This window comes from Poecilia reticulata, linkage group LG18 (genome assembly GCF_000633615.1).
Source record: "Poecilia reticulata strain Guanapo linkage group LG18, Guppy_female_1.0+MT, whole genome shotgun sequence".
Classification (NCBI taxonomy): Eukaryota; Metazoa; Chordata; class Actinopteri; order Cyprinodontiformes; family Poeciliidae; genus Poecilia; species Poecilia reticulata.
The window spans coordinates 11,080,861-11,100,948 of NC_024348.1; the positions used below are offsets into that span (position 1 = coordinate 11,080,861).

The 20,088-nt window shown below is 38.9% G+C and overlaps 1 protein-coding gene across 2 annotated transcripts; it reads left to right on the forward strand.

Moving 5' to 3' along the window:
* Positions 1-494: 494 nt before the first annotated feature.
* Positions 495-18,997, forward strand: LOC103480431 (oxysterol-binding protein 1-like). 2 transcript variants are annotated; one of them, XM_008435367.2, is made up of 17 exons: positions 495-833; positions 2,786-2,961; positions 3,801-4,009; positions 5,375-5,543; positions 5,704-5,815; positions 6,767-6,950; positions 7,537-7,654; positions 8,272-8,329; positions 8,451-8,615; positions 10,875-11,120; positions 11,451-11,571; positions 11,860-11,963; positions 15,175-15,270; positions 15,368-15,555; positions 16,886-17,121; positions 17,246-17,284; positions 17,387-18,997. In XM_008435367.2, the coding sequence occupies exons 2-17, from the start codon at positions 2,825-2,827 to the stop codon at positions 17,527-17,529; spliced, it is 2,325 nt and encodes a 774-aa protein (XP_008433589.1). In that variant the 5' UTR covers positions 495-833; positions 2,786-2,824; the 3' UTR covers positions 17,530-18,997. The 2 variants fall into 2 exon arrangements, with proteins under 2 accessions (XP_008433589.1, XP_008433591.1); XM_008435369.2 differs by lacking the exon at positions 17,246-17,284.
* Positions 18,998-20,088: the final 1,091 nt, after the last annotated feature.

Genomic DNA, 20,088 nt, shown 5'->3' on the forward strand with positions numbered 1-20,088 from the left:
TGTCTACGAGCAATCGCTTAGGTATTTTGTCATATAAGGGTTTAGATCCAAAAGGTATAGAAATTAAGTTTTATACAAATTGTTCACAAATAAAAATTCACCTGAATTGAATTACAGATGAGATCTGGTCATTTATTCATTAATGTTTTCTTCCTAATTTACGAAGATATCTTCGTAAATTAAAATCGTTTGCCACAGGAACATTCTTTATGACCAATGTTTTTATCACTAGGGTTACTTTGTTTGTTTGGCACTGCGTAAGAAATGATTAAACCGATGCTACCGCCTAGTAGTTGGGGAGTTTTGTGAAACAAAATTTGAAATGAGCTGAAAATGTAATAGTGACAGAATCCGAAAAGAAACTCAAACTTTAACGGGACCGCTTATATGTGGCTTAATGTAAGATCTATGATCACAGTGCATCATAAAAACATCAGTTATGTACATAAATTAACTTGTGTGATTGAGATAATTTGAGGGAAAGTAGCAGCGTTTCCACACGGTCTTCAATGAAGTTGCACCGGCTGTCTTTTACAAGCTAATGTTAGGCTAGTTAGATGTAGCCAGCTAGCTTTAGATAATTATCATCGTACGCAGCAGTACGGTGAACATTATAAACAGTACTACTGAAGGACAGCGATCACATTTCATAGGCCAATTTGCTGACAGTGACACCGTTGTCGTCGTCAACGTCCTCTGAATTATTTCCAGCTTTAGCCGAGTCGTATTAGCCTGAGTTAGCTCGGCTAGCCTGGCAGCGTATGGGGCGTCAGAGCTAGCAGTGACTTCACTGCCTGTCTGGTTTCCTCATCTGGCATTTTGGACACGTCAAGGTAAACATTCAACCGCCAGCGAATTTCAGAGCTAGCTACTTTTTGAGCAAATTAATATCCAGCGTTGTATTTCGCCTGCATTGTTTCAATGTCAGCAGGTGAACCATGTCAGGTTGTTTCCCGACTTTAGCTCTTGTTAGCTGTGAGCGGATATCAGCGCAGATTTTAAAGTTTTTATCTGTTGTCAGGACAGGCTAGCTCCTTGCAGGTCAGGCTCGTTTCTGCTTGAACAACTTCATCGAAAGTGTGGTGTCACTGTTCATTTACTTCTTTTCGTTGGCGATGGACCTCCACCAGCTTAGCATTTGTCATATTTTGACTTAAAAATGAGCAATATTCAGTTTTAAAATCTCTAGATCGATAGATCATTTATATAATTCAAAACAAATCAATGGCAGGCTTCATTTAATTTATAAGCTGGATTTTATTTGCTAATTAATAAGTGCTCTTGAATGCAGTACTACATTTCTGAGCAAGAACGGTCAGATGTGAACGTGTATTGATTCATTAGTTGACCTTTGACCTGTGATACTACATTCAAATATCAACGAAAGCAACCAGGAACTGAAAATAAAAACTACTTTAAGATATTATAGGTTGTAAACTAGACTGGAATAAGAGCTAAAACTGTTTATTACCATAACAAAAGTAGAACGTTTTCTCAACAACAAGTTGATGGCATGTTTGATAAATAAGGAAAGTGCAGTCATAGACTGCGACCTGGAATGAAAATATCCACCTCCCTGTTGAATCTCATCTATTAAAACCAATTAGACAAATTTTACTTAAGAGAAATTTGCATTTTGGATGCACTAGTTGCAGTTCCAATCAAAACCCTGCTTCAGTTTGTCACTCTTAAACAAACCCACTATACTCATGCACTTAAATATTGCATATGCATTTCTTGCTCTGGTTAAGTGTTTTGATTATTTATGCATTTAAATGATAATAAAAATATTGTTTTCTTGTGTTTACTTTAATATTGAGGAGTATATTCAGAAATGCACAGATAAGTTTTTTTGTGGTCATTTTCTTTGATGGCAAAATAAGTCTTTTCTATTGTCTGGATAAACTACAAAATATTTCTAGTGAATTAAAGCTTTTTATTATTATTATTATTATTATTATTATTATTATTATTATTATTATTATTATTATTATTATTTCAGCATCATTGATAATCACCAAACACTTTCAAATATTTACTGATAGTGTGTTAAGAATAAAACCCACCTAAAAACAATTTCAGCGTGCGCCCTGTACAAGACAAATTGCCTTTTTTGGCAGTTGGAAAATGTGTAATGTGCTCCACATATTTGTATTTATGTTACAACATATTTTTACATTTATTTTGGGTCCTGGTGGTTGTGTGGACCAGCCGACCTCCATGAAATATGAGAAGTTATGACCTTTGATCTAGATAAAAATGACTCCGAGAGACGTCATGTACATAGATATTTTTATTTCCTTTAAATCATCAGCTGTCAAAGAAGGTGCATATTTGATCAGAAGCATCTATACAGAGCTGTGACACAAGCAGAATGGCTAGGAGGCGAATTGAGCTGTGCCAACATTTTTGAAAGGTAGATTTTAAAAATGAGTTGCTTCCATTTTGCTCGTATGGAGAGGTTGTTGACCTGTCTGTCCCGATCCCAAAAACAGAGAAGTGAAACATGCACACATTCGCACTAAACCCGTTTATGTGGATGACAAAAATGTGACTACTACTAAGAGGGGAAAAAAAAAAGTCCCAGTCAGCTCGAAACTTACTCCCATACAAACCTATAACGGCTGTTAAACCATGTTAATCTTCCAGAGAAAGAAAATGTTCTTTAAGAGCAAATCGCTCTTATTGGCTGCTGTTACTGCTGTTGAAAATTTTTAATCTTAGGATTGTAATTTATTTTATTTTAATTTTTTTTTTTTACTTTTTGGACACCTTCCTTTTCAAGGTTTATTTTAAATCTGGAACCTGATTTCGGGGGGGTGCGATGTCAGAACCGAAGAGCCCTACTCCCACCCCAGCCGGCGACACGTACAAAGGATGGGTCTTCAAGTGGACAAACTACATCAAGGGTTATCAGCGAAGGTGGTTCGTTCTGAGCAACGGCCTGCTATCATACTACAGGTGAGGCTTCCTTGCAGAAAGCATGTCAGGAAAAACATCAGTCATCTTAGGCCACGGTCACACAGCGGGCAGATGAAACCCTTGTCCAACCTTTTCCAATCTTTTCACCCTCCAAAAAGCTCAATATGGGCCGCTTCCATAATTCTTCAGCAGAAGAAGCCAGATGCGGTAAAGCTGAAAACCAAAACGATGAATTTGTGGAAGAAGTCATCACTTAACAATCCTGCCACTTCTGGTCCAACTACTCATCCAAACAGTTGCAGTAAATGCTCTATACAAGGACGTTGCTATTAGTTGTGCTTCCTATTTTTAAAGCTTCCTTCATGTTTTACGATCTTGTGACAATACCGTCGAAAATTGATCCGTAGGTGTCGACATCCATTATTCTGCAAACGATGCACCGCTGAGTGGCGTCTGCGTTCTTCTGTGCATTCGCTGTGTGGTTTGTTTGTTAACACGAGTCTGATTTCGGTCAAATCATTCAGAACAACTGCGTAAAAAAAAAAAAAAGAAAATCGGATTTCAGCAAAAAATCCGATTTTTTGCTGAAATCCTCAACAATAGCCTCAACAATTAGGCTATGTTGACCTGCTGTGTCAACATAGCCTAATTTCTTATTTATTACATCCGTTTATCCTCATTGTTTCACCCATTTTTTTTTCTGTCGTATTTACCGTTCTAATTTAACATCTCTAATATCTAACAATTACAACTCGCAAATCTGAATTGAGGTCTGATCATATCAGACTTAGAGTTTGAAATGATAGTTGTTGCAGTTTTTTGTCTAAAAGCCAAATTAGGATTTATGTTGTTTGTTGTTTTTTTTTTTAAATCATTAGGACCCAGGCTGAGATGGGTCACACGTGTCGGGGCACAATCAACTTGGCCACAGCGGTCATCTCCGTGGACGACGCCTGCAACTTTGTCATCTCTAACGGCGGGGCTCAGACGTATCACCTGAAGGCCAGCTCCGAGGTGGAGCGCCAGCGGTGGATTACTGCGCTGGAGCTGGCCAAAGCCAAGGCCGCCCGCATGCAAGCCGAATCAGGTACATCAAATATGCATTTTTATCCAGGCCAGAAAAAAATATTTGATGTGGTGAAAATCATATCAAGAGGGCGACTTTTATCTTGTAAATATGGTAAGTTTTAATATTAATTAAACAGTTTACATCGGCCCCTCAGTGTGTTTCCAGATCAGATCGTCTGGATTTAGTGCGAGGGATAGACGGCTTTGGAAATCCAGCCGATTTTAAACTCTTAATCTGGTGAATCCTCCTGGTGTTACCATGTTAATAGTGGCTCTCAATAGCAAACGCATCGGATGCAACAACAAACTGTTTCAGTCTTTTGAAGTGATACAGGCTCCTCAGAGTTTAACTGAGGCTCACACCAGCACTTCTTAACGTCCTGTGTTGTGAGACAGAAAACAAAGTTTGAGCCAAATTTATATTTTGTAGAATCACGTTTTAAAACTACATGTGGCTTTAATGGCAACATTAAAACGAATAACCGCACATTAAACGGGGATGAAAAGATAAACTTTGTGCATCAGATGCTGCATTTACACACACAGCTGCCCTTTTAGAGTGACTTAACTTCCTGCGTACATCTTGACGATTGCACCGTTTCTATGTCAGAAAGTTCAGCTCTTTACAAATAAAAAATTTTTCTATGTCAAAGAAATTATAAATTACTTGGGTTTTCTTTTTGCCGTTTGGGCACGGATGTTTAGGAGCATCAATAAAGAGGACTGAATATACGACATATTGGATTTTTTTAAATGTGATAAATGTTTAAAGATCATGAATCAATTTCCCTACACTTTACAATTATCCACTACCATGTGTGTCTTTCACAGAAAATTACTGTGAAATACTTTGACCTTTGTGACTTGGCATAAAAAAACATATGAAAATGTTATGAATCTTTTTGCAATAACGTGTAAGGATTAAAAGTCATATGATAAATATAATAAATATAGCTATTATCCAAGTGAAGATTCCTCCCGTACAATATTTAAATGATCTGTACCTCATCACTTTAAAGATATAAATATAAGTTTAAGAGTAGGTCATAACAGATCGACCAGGTCCCTTCAAGTCAAACAAAAAGTGTGTTTATTTGTGCTAGTTATTAAAATAGCTTTAAAACTATTGGGACTGTGATCTGTCATGAGCTTTTGCCCTTTAATAAATGTCTTTCAGGGCTTATAGCTCCCCCTGGTGTTCACAAGCAAAAGCCTTTCTCTTTTAAATTCTCAATTTTTGTCTTTATAACAATCATTGTACAACCACTGAACTTCACTCAAGTAAAAATATTCAGTTTCTTTCCCTTTAAAGCTTTCCTTATATATCTACATTCTTAACACATTTTCATCTAGTATTTGTTCCTCTTGCTCTAATTGTGAACAGATGACTCCGGTGACGACTTCCCCCCGTCGTCCCTGCCCGGGGGCGGAGGTCAGGGTGGGGGCTCTCAGAACTCGGAGGTCCAGTCCACTCTCCGAACGCTGGGCAGTAAGGTGGAGGATCTCAGCACCTGCAACGATCTGATCTCCAAGCACGGCTCTGCCCTGCAGAGGTCAGTCTAACGCAGCTCATCGCACTGAAGGCAACTCTCTCTCACAGACCGCCTGGCTTGTTTGTCCGGTTCTACTCCTGACTGAGCAGCATTCCACAGCCTTAATTGTCAAATAAAATACAGGATTTCGCAAATCTTTCTTGACGTCGTCGTATTTCAGGTCTTTATCTGAGCTGGACAGTTTACGGCTGACCGGAGAGGCCGGGGATAAGATTCGTCAGGTGACGGAAAGAGCCACGCTGTTTCGGATAACCTCTAACGCTATGATTAACGTAAGTGTCACTTCCTTCGCCTTTGTATCTATTGTAAATAGAAACTGGCAGTGAAAGTGAGTCATAGCAATAACAATTACCTGACAGCAGAGATTTACAGTCTGACATGATTTACAGTGTCCATCTTTGAGTTGCGCAACAGACATTGTCACTGCATTTTATATACAAAGCTGGTTTTTCTAACAATTGCTTTGGGTTTTGCAAAGACTGAAAATGATCAATCGAATTAATTGGGATGAATTGATTTTTGAAATGATGGTCAACTAATTTAGCAATCATTAAATCGTTACCTGGAGTTATTTAGACTTTGAAAAAATAACATTCGATGAAAGATCAACATAGTCAGAGAAGTAATGAAACCAAAACTGTTTGGAAATATATACACATTTTGCATTCAAGATTAAAGAAAAAAAAACTAAATATGTTCTATCCCGAAGTCCTGGAGTGACAGTTTTCGCTTTCACTGGTTTAAGTTTTGTAAAAAAAAAAAAAAAAAAAAAAAGCACCTTTAGCTATCCAATTATTAATCGATTAATAAAAAAAAATTGTCAACGGATTAGTCCCACACTGCGTCGTTAAGTGAGTCTGAAAGGACTGAGCTCTTCACTTGTTGCTAGTTGTATATTTTTAGCTGCAGATGCATTTTTTGCTACAAAAGGCATGCGTGTTACATTTTTGTCAGTAAAATTTTCATTTTCCTCTTTAACAAGGAATTAATTTGTATTTGTTTCTTTTAATGCATTTGCAATGTTGTATTAAAAAGACTTAAGTGGGCAATTGAAAAATCTGCACACTTTTATCTGATTAATCATCGGAATAATCGATAGAATTATTGTTAGTTGCAGCCCTGGTATGATGAAAAGTACTTATTGCAGAACTTCTCCTCACCTCTGCCTTTTTTTTTTTTTTTTTTACATTAAAACCCTCTTGGTATGTCCGTGGCGGCTGCAGGCCTGCAGGGACTTCCTGGCCCTGGCGCAGAGTCACAGCAAGCGGTGGCAGAAAGCCTTGCAAGCTGAGCGAGAGCAGCGAGTGCGGCTGGAGGAGGCCTTAGAGCAACTGGCCAAGCAGCACAACCACCTGGAGCGAGCGTTCAGAGGGGCTGCGCAGGCTCACGCCATCGTGGACAATAAAGGTAAAGCTCTAATGTGAACCAGAGCTCTTTCTCTAACTTGCTAATCATCTCATAGCCTCTTGAACTTGGGTTTTTTGAAAACCAGAGCAGGGTTTCCCCACAGTGTATTTATTATAAGCCTGGCGGGCAACCAGGCTTTACTTGAGCCCCCACCAGGCTTAGCATTGTTTATTTATTTTAGTTGTTTCTTTTAAATTATTGCCTTTTTTATGACTTTATAGTTGGTGTTTGGGTATGAATCTTCCAGACTTTCAATAACGCACAACTATCAGGTGATATTTTCAAATTTCCAGTCAATTTTAAACATTTTTAACTCAAAAACATGGCGGCCGGCTGGATGACTGCCCTAGCGCCTAGCGCGCCGGGCTTAGCAAGTTTTCTGGGGGAAACCCTGCAGAGATTTAAATCCATCTTGGTGCGAATTCGAAACTCCTCTCCAACAATTTAAAGGCAAAATAATATGATTGATGTGTAAAGTCGGGTTCCCATAATGACAGCTGTTGGCACGACTTTCATTCAAAGTTTCAGGTTTCAGCTGTTTCCAGTGAGAAGTGAAAGTGGAAACGAGCCTGTTGTTGCTTCTCAGGTGGTGCTGGGCCAGGAAAAGGTGAGGCGAGCGACGAGGACGATGAGAACGAGTTTTTTGATGCCATGGAGGACGCCCCTGAGTTTATAACCGTACCTGCAGACCCACAGTTCCACAAGTCAGTGTCACTGTCTCTTTAAGAGCCCATATTTTAATTTCACATATTTACGCATTTGCATACTGGTTTCTTTGTGTTTTTCCTGCTTGTTAACATAATTGATGAACAACAGGGAAGATGAGATTTCATGGTCTGACAGACTCTAAGCAAAAATACAGCGCTGCTGCATTCATACAAATGTTTATGACAAAATGGCTGACGGTATTTAAATAACAGAAAAGCAAATGTTTCTAAAATATAATAACACATTAACTACTATCGGTAGACTGATGATTAAAAAAAACTTAGTGATGGTGTTAATCTTATTAGTAGGAAAAAAGTTCACCAGCCTTCTTTCAGCCAGCAACATGTTGGGGTGGGGCATCAGTGTTTCTCTAGTTGATGCATAAAATCTGGCAAAACATTTTTTCTGACATCAATTAAAATAATGTTAAACCTTAAGGAAAGTTGTTGTGGAATAGTTTGAGTCTATAATTTTTTTTTTACCCTTATTTGGCATAAAAGGAAAAATGTTTATGTTACTTTAGAATCCATGTAACTTATTGCGGTCTTTATTTACGTCTTAATGTGGTAAAGTAGTCAGAATCTGTGCTGACAGAAAAACTCTCTCGTTTCAGACGTTCAAGCAGTAACGCGAGCGGGTTGAACACCGATTTGTGTGCAGACGATCAGTCGGTAGGTCCGACTTCAGCTCCTTTATGCACCTGGATTAGTATCGTTGTACCACCATGTAAAGTGAATTTGAATCAGAGACACCAACACAGATATTCAAACCTTTTAATTTTTCATATTTTAGCTCAACGAGGAGCCTCTCGCGATGAACCAGGAGTCGCCCTCTCAGGAGCTGGTGCCACTGAAAAAGAGGCGAGCACGCATCCCAGACAAGCCCAACTACTCTCTGAACCTCTGGAGCATCATGAAGAACTGCATCGGCAAAGATCTGTCCAAGATCCCCATGCCTGTGAGTAACCACGGCAACTGTATGAGCTGAACTTCTGCTTCTGGCATGGCTCGAATCAGCTGTTAAGAGTTAAGGAAAAACCACAAAGGTGATACTCGGTCGCAATATTTTCCTTGTGAAGTGCAAGAAGGGAAACCACCTGGTAGTGCTGTTGGTTCTTGTATAAACAGAGAGGAGGAAGTCGGTTTCGTTTAATTGTTGGCATCGTAAATTAATACCCATATCAAGTTTTTATAGCCGCTCCTTTCAAAGGATGTTCAGTTATTTTTGCATAATCTGCATTTTATCATTTAAATCTGACATTCTGAAATCATTAAGCCTCATTTAACAAAAATAAAAAAGTGAAGAAATGTAATCTAGCTATCGAGTATTAACATAAAGTAGAGCTGAGGAAAAATGTCTTAAAAATAACATCTCCCAATTGTTTTATGTCAAATTTAATTTCCAATTTTAAACATGTATTTTTTCCTCGTGTTTTTCCTTGGGGGGATAAATGACAGAAAACATTTGAAACTTGCTAATGTTTCAGTCATTCCTTCTGTGAGTTGATGTGAATTCAAAGTTGAAATAAATAGGAGATTTAAAACATACATGTCAAATAAGATGGCAGTTCTTGAGTGGGTTATATGGAGTGCAGTTGGTGGAAAAAAAAAATCCTGATTTTTTTTTTTCTTTTTTCTACCAAATCTTCAAGTTATCTTCAAAGACAAGAAATTTGATTAATTGATCAAATTAAATAATCACCCAGCCCTGACCTGAAGGGTTTAGGACATTTCCTGTTTAAATGAAGAAGAAGAGCAAAGGTTGTCATAATTTATTCTTTTAATATGCACTGTGTGGATGTACCTATTTACAAGTATAATAATCTAAATTGCTGTTATTCACAGCAGTTATTTTTTTCAAACAATTAAGTTGTCACTGAAATCTATAATTGTATTTGTTTATACTTAAGCTTTGTTTTGTTTAGTTTTGTAATTTGTGCATTTGTTAGGTTTTTTTTCCCCCTTGTTTTGATTTTCTACTGGGTCAAGTATATTATGTTTTAAAGTTGTTGTTTTTTTATCAAGAGAAAGAAATGTCAACAGTTTAAAAAAGACTGAAGTGAATAAACTTAATATTCATTTAATCCATAAAAACAAACTAGAGTTAAAAATCAACTTTCTGTAGGCGTAAACAGAACGCCCTGACGCATTATTGCACCAGCAATGTGATCTTTTAGCTCTTTCATTTTTATCGTTAAAACAATAACACATTTCAACCAGTCAGATCAAAGGTCGCCGCCGGGCCTCTTGCATGTCTTGGCAACGGTTGTTGACTTGTTAAATTCCAGTGTCACCGTTCACAGATCCTCCCCATGTCTGCCAAACTGGTGGAGCGACGTTCCGCTGACTGATCTGCTGCAGAATAGAATAGGTTATTCTACGCTTATTCAGAGGAAGTCAACCTGCCCACTGCGTCTGTGCTGAGCCTGATTCGCACGCAATGATTTTTCCCAGTCGCTGCTTGACGTCGACACGCCGGCCATGTTTGCGTTATATTATCCTGGGTTTATTCAGGTGACATGGCTCTTTATTTCCTGTTGGCTCCATAATGAGTAACATTCACATCTGACTGTGCGACTGAATTTGCTTTATCCCTTTGGTGGTGAATCATTGAAAAGACACAACATGAGATGGACTAAAATCAAATCTGGACCTTAATATTCTTAAAAAGAGATTAAGAGTTGCAGTACTTGTACTGAGGGACATTAAATCCAGGTTGGAGCCTCGTCAGACTGAATTGAGATCGTGAAACTCTTTTATTTAGCATCGAGAATCTTCCTCAATTTGTTTGCTCAGCTTAGCTTTACAATCCTCCCTGTTGCTCGTGCTTCTTTGTCCACCACACTTTTTCCATCCACTAAACTTTTAATTATTAATGTATGAGAGGCTGTTTTGTGATGATTATTTGTGGTTTACCATCCTCACTTTAAACACAGCACCCTACCCCTTAATCCCATCATGTGACATTTCTGGATTTAAAAATCTTTACATTTTTGAGCAAGAACGAATAATGTACAAATAATGTACTTCAAGTACATTATTGTACTTGAAGTACGTCATTCTGTTAATCACATCTACATAAAATCAAAGGTTTCACTTTTTAAAAAATTGAATTAATTAAAGGAACAAACGTTTTAATTGTATCAAATTTTCTGTTTTTTTTTTTTTTTATTATTCACCTAAAACGACTTTAAGCGCAAAAATTCCTCCTTTCTAGGTGAACTTCAACGAGCCGATCTCCATGCTGCAGCGGCTGTCGGAGGACCTCGAGTATCACGAGCTGCTGGACAAGGCGGCCAAGTGCCACAGCTCCCTGGAGCAGATGTGCTACGTTGCGGCCTTCTGCGTATCCGCCTACTCCACGACGGTGTACCGCACGGGGAAGCCCTTCAACCCGCTGCTGGGGGAAACGTACGAGCTGGACCGCCGGAGAGAGAGCGGCTACCGCTCCCTCTGTGAGCAGGTACTGAAGAACGGCACAAAAGGAAAGAAGGGATTTGATTCAGGAAGTGATGGGAAAATAATGACAGCGGGAAGAGAGAGGAGACGAGCTTGTGTATTTACATTTAGGCAATAGAATAGTGGAGGTGCAAATCCTTTAATCTTATTGAAGATGAATGTTTGGATTTATATTTACTTGTACACGTGGGAGTTTCTTTAGCGCAGTTTTTTGGTCGTCATTATCTTCCTAAGAGGAATTTCTTTTAAGAACTGGATGTACGTTTAGCCCAGCAGGGATGGGCATAGCAAATTTCTTTTGTTACATCTATTTATTCATGTTTTCTTTTCACAGGTGAGTCACCACCCTCCTGCTGCGGCACACCACGCTATCTCTGACCGAGGCTGGACTCTGAGGCAGGAGATTACTGTTGCAAGCAAGTTCAGAGGCAAATACCTGTCAATCATGCCTTTAGGTAAGAGATAATATGCGAGTCAAACACGTGCCTGGAGTTTTTGTGTTAGTACAGGGCGTGTTTCAGTCGCTGCATTTTTGCAGCGTTAATAAAGCCTAGAAAGCCTTCACAAACAAATGGACAAAATGTTTTTTTTATGCAGGCTGATAATAGCTAGGAAAAAATGTTTCTGACACGCCTGTTTTTTTTGTTTTGTTTTGTTTAGTTTTTCCAAGGTATTATCAATCACCCAGTTGTTGTTTTAGCACATTCAGTTTTTCTTTTTGTTGCGTGCGTTTTCTCTCACAGGCACTATACATGCCATCTTTGAGAAGAGCAACAATCACTACACATGGAAGAAGGTTACCACCACAGTGCACAACATCATTGTTGGAAAGCTGTGGATTGATCAGGTGAGAGTGATCGGTGCCGGTGCAAATAAAACGAAGAAAACCTGGATATTAAATAAGATAAACTTGTACCCAGTGACCTGATAAGTTGAAACATTGCCACGTTATTGCAGGACCAGTTTTTGATTAGTCATTAGGAAACATTTCTAGCTTGAAGTTGATCAAGCTGGGGTTGAAGAACCTTTACCTAACATTATATCTTGACTTGTTACCTTCCGTTTTTCTTTCAAAAGAAGAAAAGGACGCGTAGTCATACAGTATTATATGCAATACAAATCACACTTTTTTGTATAGTTTTGCTAATCCTGGGTTAATCAGGTGTGACTCATATGTTTGTTTTTCTTTTCATTGCACCTTTATTGTCTGTTGGGTTAAATTTTAATTCATACTGACGGACATGGCTGAAAGCAAGTCCACCAGAGCTGGAGGAATGAGTCTCCTTATGGGTCCTTGAGCGTTGTGCCAGGTGGTTGCCAGGGAAATGAATGTAAATGACATTGCTGGCGGATCTTCTTTGTGTTTGTCGCTTCTTGCCACGCAACCGCCTAGCAACCACCTAGCTATCATCCCGGATTTACATTACATGCGTCTCCACTTTGCTGTGCACTTCACCGGCAGAACAGAGTCGTTTTCATGAGTTTGTTGAAAAGTAGGTAACTGATCACAGCGTGTCACCAGATCAAATCATTAACATACAAAAGATCCGCCTGACATTTGACAATTTCTAAGTAAATGCGACTCACACTCCAGTTCAACTTGTATATGTTTTTCTACTCCTCTCGATGCATTTTTTTTTACTTATAATGCGGAGTAACTTGTAGACCGTAAAATCTGTAATTGTTTAAGACACAATTTATCCCCCAGGGTGATCATTACCCTTCACATCTCGTGACTTTTACCATTTTGGTATTCCAGAGATTTTAACATGCTGTGCTGTTTCACAAGGTTCCCCAAGGCCTTTAGCAGACAAACAGGCCCACAGCATGATAGATCTTTCACTCCACTTAGCAGTGGCCATGAGGCGCTTTTCTCTATTCGTCCTTTAACACCAAGCTCATTGTGAAGTGCTTCTCTTTTATTTTTTTGGACAAGAAAATCTCAATATTAAGCTGCTCACACACTGTTTCTAATATTGCCATGGGAAATTTTAAAAACAAAACTAAAACGCGTCACTCAGCCTGAGCAGATGAAAAGGAATTTCTGGAAGAACAAGTTCTGTCACTGCTTTGGTGTCTGTGCAGATGAGCTATTGTTCTAAAAATATTGAGATCATTGATGTGGTATCCAAGGTTCGGTGCGTCATAATTTTTAGCTTTTCTTTTTCATATTAATGGGTCAACTTAACATCTAGGAATTATCTAGTGATGATTATTTGCCAGTTTAATCAGACGATAAACAAAGCCATGATGCGTCTCGGCTCCAGCAGACCTGAGGCTAATGGCTGAATTGCCTCCTCAGGGTGTCTGGGTAATGATTCGTTCCCCTAATTCAGATCTGTTTGATCAGGGACGCATCGAAACATTGAGCTGCGGTGGAAATTTTTCACATGGCCCGAAAAGCAAATCTGTGATCAAATTACAGACACTGCAGCACAATGAGATTATTTTAAAACCTTTTTTTATTTTATTTTTCATCATGTCTTGTTACTCCTTTGAAACAAAAGCCTGATGGAGGTGTTGATCTCATATGACTAAAGTACAGCGTTTAAGAAACCACATGGTTGTTATTGAGAAATCTTCATTTTATCACTCAAATGAGACAAGTAGATGGCATCTAATGACTGCTGTTAAGACCTCTGACCACTAGATGTCGCTCTTTGCAGTAGTTCTCAAACAGTAAGCCTATGAGACTTTGAATGTTGGATTCCCTAACTATCCTGCTTATCTAGTTGGTGGCATGAGAAATGGAGTCCTCATCCAGACTTGTTTATTACACTTCCAGTTGTTTAAGACTTTTCAGATATTGTTCTTTAATTTCTCTCAAACTAAGTAAGCCATTTTTTGACTAATAATAATAATTATTACTGAGTCTCTGATTTAAATGGCATCTCTCTTGTTTCCCATGCCAGAGTGAGTAAGAGAATCGGACCTTTGTGGTATGTCATATTCACACCCAGGTGAAACAGGAAGCCACGGATGAGTAAGCCAGGTTTATTTGAATAGCACATGTCAGCAGCAGGGCACTGATAGAAACATGATAAAAATATAATACAGTAACCAATTATCACAGTATAAGCATTATATTTTGTCAAATATAACCATCATCAAGCACAATTATCAAATATATTGATCAGTATTCCAGTTATTAATCAAAGCCAGCTCTAAGCAGGTGGGGTTTTAACCTGGATTTAAAGGAACTCAGTGTTTTGAACGTTTTGCAGTTTTCTTGAAGGTTTGTTCCAGAGAATAAAAACTGGCCTGTAATTCTGCAGAAGTGACTTTTCAAGATTGTTTTAGTGTTGGTGGTTTGGCAACTGTTGTTGATAAAGCCTGAGGGAAAGCACCAGCCTAGAGGAATGAGTTTCACATTTCAATCGGATCAGATGCAATCACAGGCACGATATCGAGTTAGCAGGACGAGGATCTTGGTTGATTTATAATTTCTTCAAAGTTTTCATGATTGAATTGGTGAAATTTTGCCATTTTCTCTACATTTATTATGTTTGATGCGTAGCATCGGTGCTGTTGATGTGCAGACTGACCGTCTAATTTTTTTCAATTTTCTCTATCAAGAAGTTGACAAATCCAATTGCAGGCGCTGCAACAGTTGACATGCAGCGTCAATGCTTTTGTTATTTTTTGTCCTGCAGTCTTTGAAGTGTTGATTGATAGCGACATGGTTTCTCTTTGTAGATTTCATAATGAACTCGGCGTCAAGTTTCAACGCCATTTACGTTCAAGTGCTTCAACAAGGGCATCTTTAACATTTTAGTGGAGTTAATGATTCATAGAAACGCTATTTTTACAAATCGTACCCCTAAGATAGGACAGTTATGCTTCTTATTTAAAAGATTAATTTATCTTATGAATTTTCACTCATCTTTTCTAGGAATGCCAATAAATTTATCTGGCTTTTTATACATTTGCAGCAAAGCAAATGTTGTGTATATTAACATATTAACAGTCGGTTATTAGCTCTTCATCAAATGATGCAGATGGCTATCTTTTTAATGCCAATAATTTTAACTCCTCAAACTCCTCCTGTTTCCTCGCAGTCTGGAGAAATCGACATAGTGAACCACACCACAGGGGATCGGTGCCACCTGAAGTTTGCTCCCTACAGCTACTTCTCACGAGACGTAGCCAGAAAGGTCAGAAAGAAGCGGAAACGGCTTGACATATTTATTTCTTCTTTTTTTTTTTCCAGTTCTTCCGGTTTTGAGCTGTGTTTCTGTGTCTCGTTTGTAGGTGACAGGAGTGGTGATGGACAAGGACGGAAAGGCCCACTATGTGCTGTCGGGCACGTGGGACGAGAAGATGGAGTTCTCCCGGGTCATGCAGAGCAGTCGGGGGGGAGAGAACGGCACCGAGGGCAAACAGAAGACCGTGTATCAAACCCTGAAAGCCAGAGAGTTGTGGAAGAGAAACCCTTTGCCGTAAGTGGTTTTGGTTGCAGAGTTTTTACTGCAGGGCCAGAGGCTATGCATAACTATTTAAGGTCATTTCAGTTTGTTTCGCTGTTGTTTACATACCCTTCGGTTCAAGCACTCGCTTTAGCCCTCAAACGACAAACCCAGCAGTCACCCCGTAAACGTTAGTAGTTTTCATCAACGCTCAAGTTAAAACGAGTTCAATTGTGCAGCACATTTCAGCAGCGAGGCATTTAAAACTGCTTTACACCATGAGAACGTGATGCAGTAAACCAGCAATGAACATTACATTCTGTCAAATGCCATCAAATATGTTAAACAATGTTCCAGTTAAGTTAATCAAAGGCAACTCTCTAAACAGGTGGGTTTCTAACCTTGATTTGAAGAAACTCAGTGTTTTGGCTGTTCCAGAAATTTGTTCCAGATTTGTGGTGTACACAAACATGGAGCTGTATAATGTGCAACCTCATCACTCCATAACGGAGTGACGTTGCTTCAAGTAACTTTTTTTTAAGTAACTCGTTGTAATAACTTGGCTGTAAAATAACATCCATGGAGTGTCCCAACACACAGGTAATTACACAACGAGACACCAGTATGGTGCCGGACTACCACTGGAGTAGGAATCCCGGCTATGAAGAAGCACACACAGCCCCAAATTGCGCATAGAATAGTTGGTGAAAGAGGGAGGAGAGCTGTGAGTTTTTTCTGGCTGCAATACAAAATCAAAACATACCTGTTATGTTGTCAAAGACAAACTCCAGCATCTCGCGTAACGATGCGTCCTGTTGAACCCGTCAAACCACACGGCGTAGTAATTTGGCTAACGAGCCGAAACGGAGAACAGGATAAAGTTTGGCTTTCCAGACGTAATTTCACATTTGGTTATCCAACAGATAAAAATATTAATTTCTAAAAACTTGCGCGGATTTTTCTACTTTGCTTGAACTAATGTCCATATTGTCTAAACAGTTTTATGTTTTCTTCTCTCTGCCTTGAAATCCAGGATTTCTCCAAGAAGAATTGCTTCACAATCCTGCATCAAAAAAAATATGGAAGTTCCTTCTTATTTTAGAAGATGTGACTCAAGCCCTATTAAAACCTGCTTTAAAAAACAATGTAAAAGTTGATGGTGACTTTCTCGATTTCAAATTTTTTTTATTATAATATTTGTAATTTTAAGATGTTTTCTAAACATCTTTAAAGTAAATTGGACTTTAGAAAATCCCCACATTTGTGTAATTTGCCGCGATGAGCCAAAGGTCTTTGTCCTTGTGAGTTTTTTTCAGACGTACGTACGACTCACTTTGCTCCCTGCGTTTGCTTCTCTCTCCAGCGACGGAGCCGAATCCATGTACTACTTCACCGCCCTGGCTCTGACCCTGAACGAGCCCGAAGACGGGGTGGCGCCCACCGACAGCCGCCGCAGGCCCGACCAGCGCCTGATGGAGGACGGCCGTTGGGATGAGGCCAACGGCGAGAAGCAGCGGCTGGAGGAGAAGCAGCGCAGCGCCCGGCGCGAGCGGGAGCGGGAAGCGGCGAGCCAGCGCGCCTCGAGCCAGTCGGAGGAAGGTAAGAGGAGAAGGCGCACACGCGCTTTGTTTTGCGTTCCTCTTTTGGCTTGCTTGGGGAAAATCCTGGAGTTGATGAGGTAAAAACAAAATCTCTGTGATCCCGCCCTTTTCTCTTCTAAAAGCTGTCGATGAGGACTCTTTTGTTGATCACTCCATGAAAAGCAAGTATCCCTCTTTAATCTGCCAACATCCCCTCTCCTTACGCTTAAATCGCCGCCTGTGAAGTTTTCCAAGCATGTTTTCACGAGTTCTCCCTCTTCCAGGCGCTCCGCACGACTCCTACAAAGCGCTCTGGTTCGAGAGCTGCGAGGACCAATTCACAGGTGAGCAAGTTCACATCTATAAGGGAGGCTACTGGGAAACGAAGGAGCTCGGCAACTGGGAGGGTTGCCCGGACATATTTTGACCTGTGAAGCTCTCTGCGGAGACTGACACACATCAGAGCTGGACGGACAGCTTCACGAAGCCCCGTTTGTCCCCTGATCGGACGGCTGCTCCCCTCCAGCGGCTCTCTGTTCTAAGAGATCCCCCTCCCCATCCCGGACGGTCACTACTGTCTGCTTCAGAGACGCAAGAGAGACTGAAGGATCTAGTCTTCTGTGTCCAATCGAGTCTCAAACTACTTGTTTTCCTCTCGCTGTGGCGTATCCAGGAGGATTGGGATTGAATGTTTTGTTTTTTTAATTCTTATTATTGTCGAGGGTTTTCTGAGTTGGCTCGGTCTGAAGAAATAAGCAGTGCTTCCAAATTTGTCGAGTCTGTGCCCAAGTCAAATCAGGTGGAGAGGAGATTTCTTTCAGTGTGATAAAGTGATCCACAGAACTATCTACTCGGATAATAACGCTAAAAAAAAGAGGGTAAAACCTGGCTAATATATACAGTTATATTAAAATATGCTTACACTTTCATTGAAATGTCAACTGGTGGCCTTTAAAATGTTTCTGTTTCTCTGATTTAGTGTCTTAATGTAAAGAAGTGAAGGTCTGCTTGTTTGTGTGCTTGTGGGTAAGACATCTTATCTGCTCTTCCATTAACGAAAGAAAAAAACATGGCGGCTGGATTACAGTGCGCTCGAGAAAAGACTCTACCATCCAGAACACTTATCGACCATCAACACTGTCACATTTTATAGATAGGTTTTTTTTTTAAAAAAAAGATTGAAAGGAAGATATGACTGAAAAATAAATAAGTCGGCTACAAGGTTTAAACATTCATCGCCTTAAAAAAGAGCAACCTGCTCTCATCTGCTCCGTCGTTGCAGCTAAATGAACAAAAATACCTGCATTTATTTGGTGTTAAATGTAAAAACATGTTGGAAAATGACGGCGGTCTCATTCACTCACGCAAGATGCCGATATTTGTTGTCATAAGCAAATTAAATGTAGTTTCAGATGAATTGGAAATACAGAAGAAGAATTGGTTGACTAAGTACGGGACTCAAACGATGACAATAAAGCAAACATTTGAGGTAAAAGTAAACATCACAACCCCACCGTATGTCTGATGGAGAGTTTGTTTATATGCAAGTATAATTTAACACCAAAAATATGAGTTGAAATGTTTCCTCGTTTGTGTGTGCGTATGTATGTGTGTGTGAATTTCAAAAAATTTTAAGTGTACTTAAAAATAAAGAGTTCAAACACAGACGTGGCGAATAACAATGAATTTATAAATGTATATAAATTCACAATATAGTATGGACAATTGTAGGGTTTTTTTTCCAAATGTTTGGTTCTTGTAATGTGGGAGGACTGTCTTCATTTTTCAGAAAAAAAGGGAATTCTGTACTTGACTGAGTAGAGACTTGACATTGTTCAGTATTTTGTATTAACACAAAAGAGAATCTGTAATAAATACTGCGACGTCAAATGTTTCCTCTGTCTGCTCGTTTATTTCAGATCTTTTAATAGTTAGCCTTCCTGCCACCTTTTACACAGCAGTCTAAAAACATTTCTAATACTTTTTGTACATCTGCATTTTTTGTGAATCTGCATTTTATAGAAATACAGAAAACGATACAAAACATATTTTTGAAAAAGCTGTTTGCTTTTGAACCTGTTTAAATGAATATATATTTTTAATATTATTTCAGTCATGATCTTTGTATACACAAATATCAAAATCATATTTGTGTCTTAAAATTAAGAGTACTATCTTAAAATATTAACATTACACATGAAAGCCGTCTGGACATGCAATTAACTCAATACCTAAAATGTGAAATATTTGAAAATAAATATAACTACACTCCTGTAACTATCTTAGGTTCATTTTTAGTTTTACTGTAGTTTTCAATTTCCTTTCATTCACATCTTAACCTTCACAAATATTCTCATCCCTGTAAAGATGTGGATAACCTGGAGTGCAAATACCTCTGCTTCAACAAATATTACTGTTGCTAATTTATTTAACACTGATATTTACAGTTATAATACTGCCACACGTTTAATTTATATTTGCTACAAAAAAATATGGGCAATATTTACGGTTGAATTAAGTAGGTTTCCAGCACTAATTGAGCAGAATATCACACCTTTTAGTTGTACTCAGCTACTTCACACACATGCTAGTTGTAGCTTAACCTCACCATAGCCTTGTGCTGGGATAGTAATAATAATTAAAGTAATAATGTGTTTTATTTATTGGTACGTTCCAAGACATCATGGACACTTTCCAAGAAAAAAATACATACAAAAATACACAGAGGAGGGGAAAAAAATAAATTACTGAACAAGGGATGCTGCTCTATGCTTTGTTATAACGTTATCCGTCTATAGATAGCGACACATTTACCCTTATTAGAAATGCATCTTCTCTCATCTTTCCCATTTTGAAGCAAAATGGTCATCTGTGTCACATATTTGTAACTCAAGACCTCGCTGACTTAACATTTTAGTATCCCGATTTTAAAAACAGTAAACGACATATATGTATATATATATGTCGTTTATTGTGCAGAAAACCA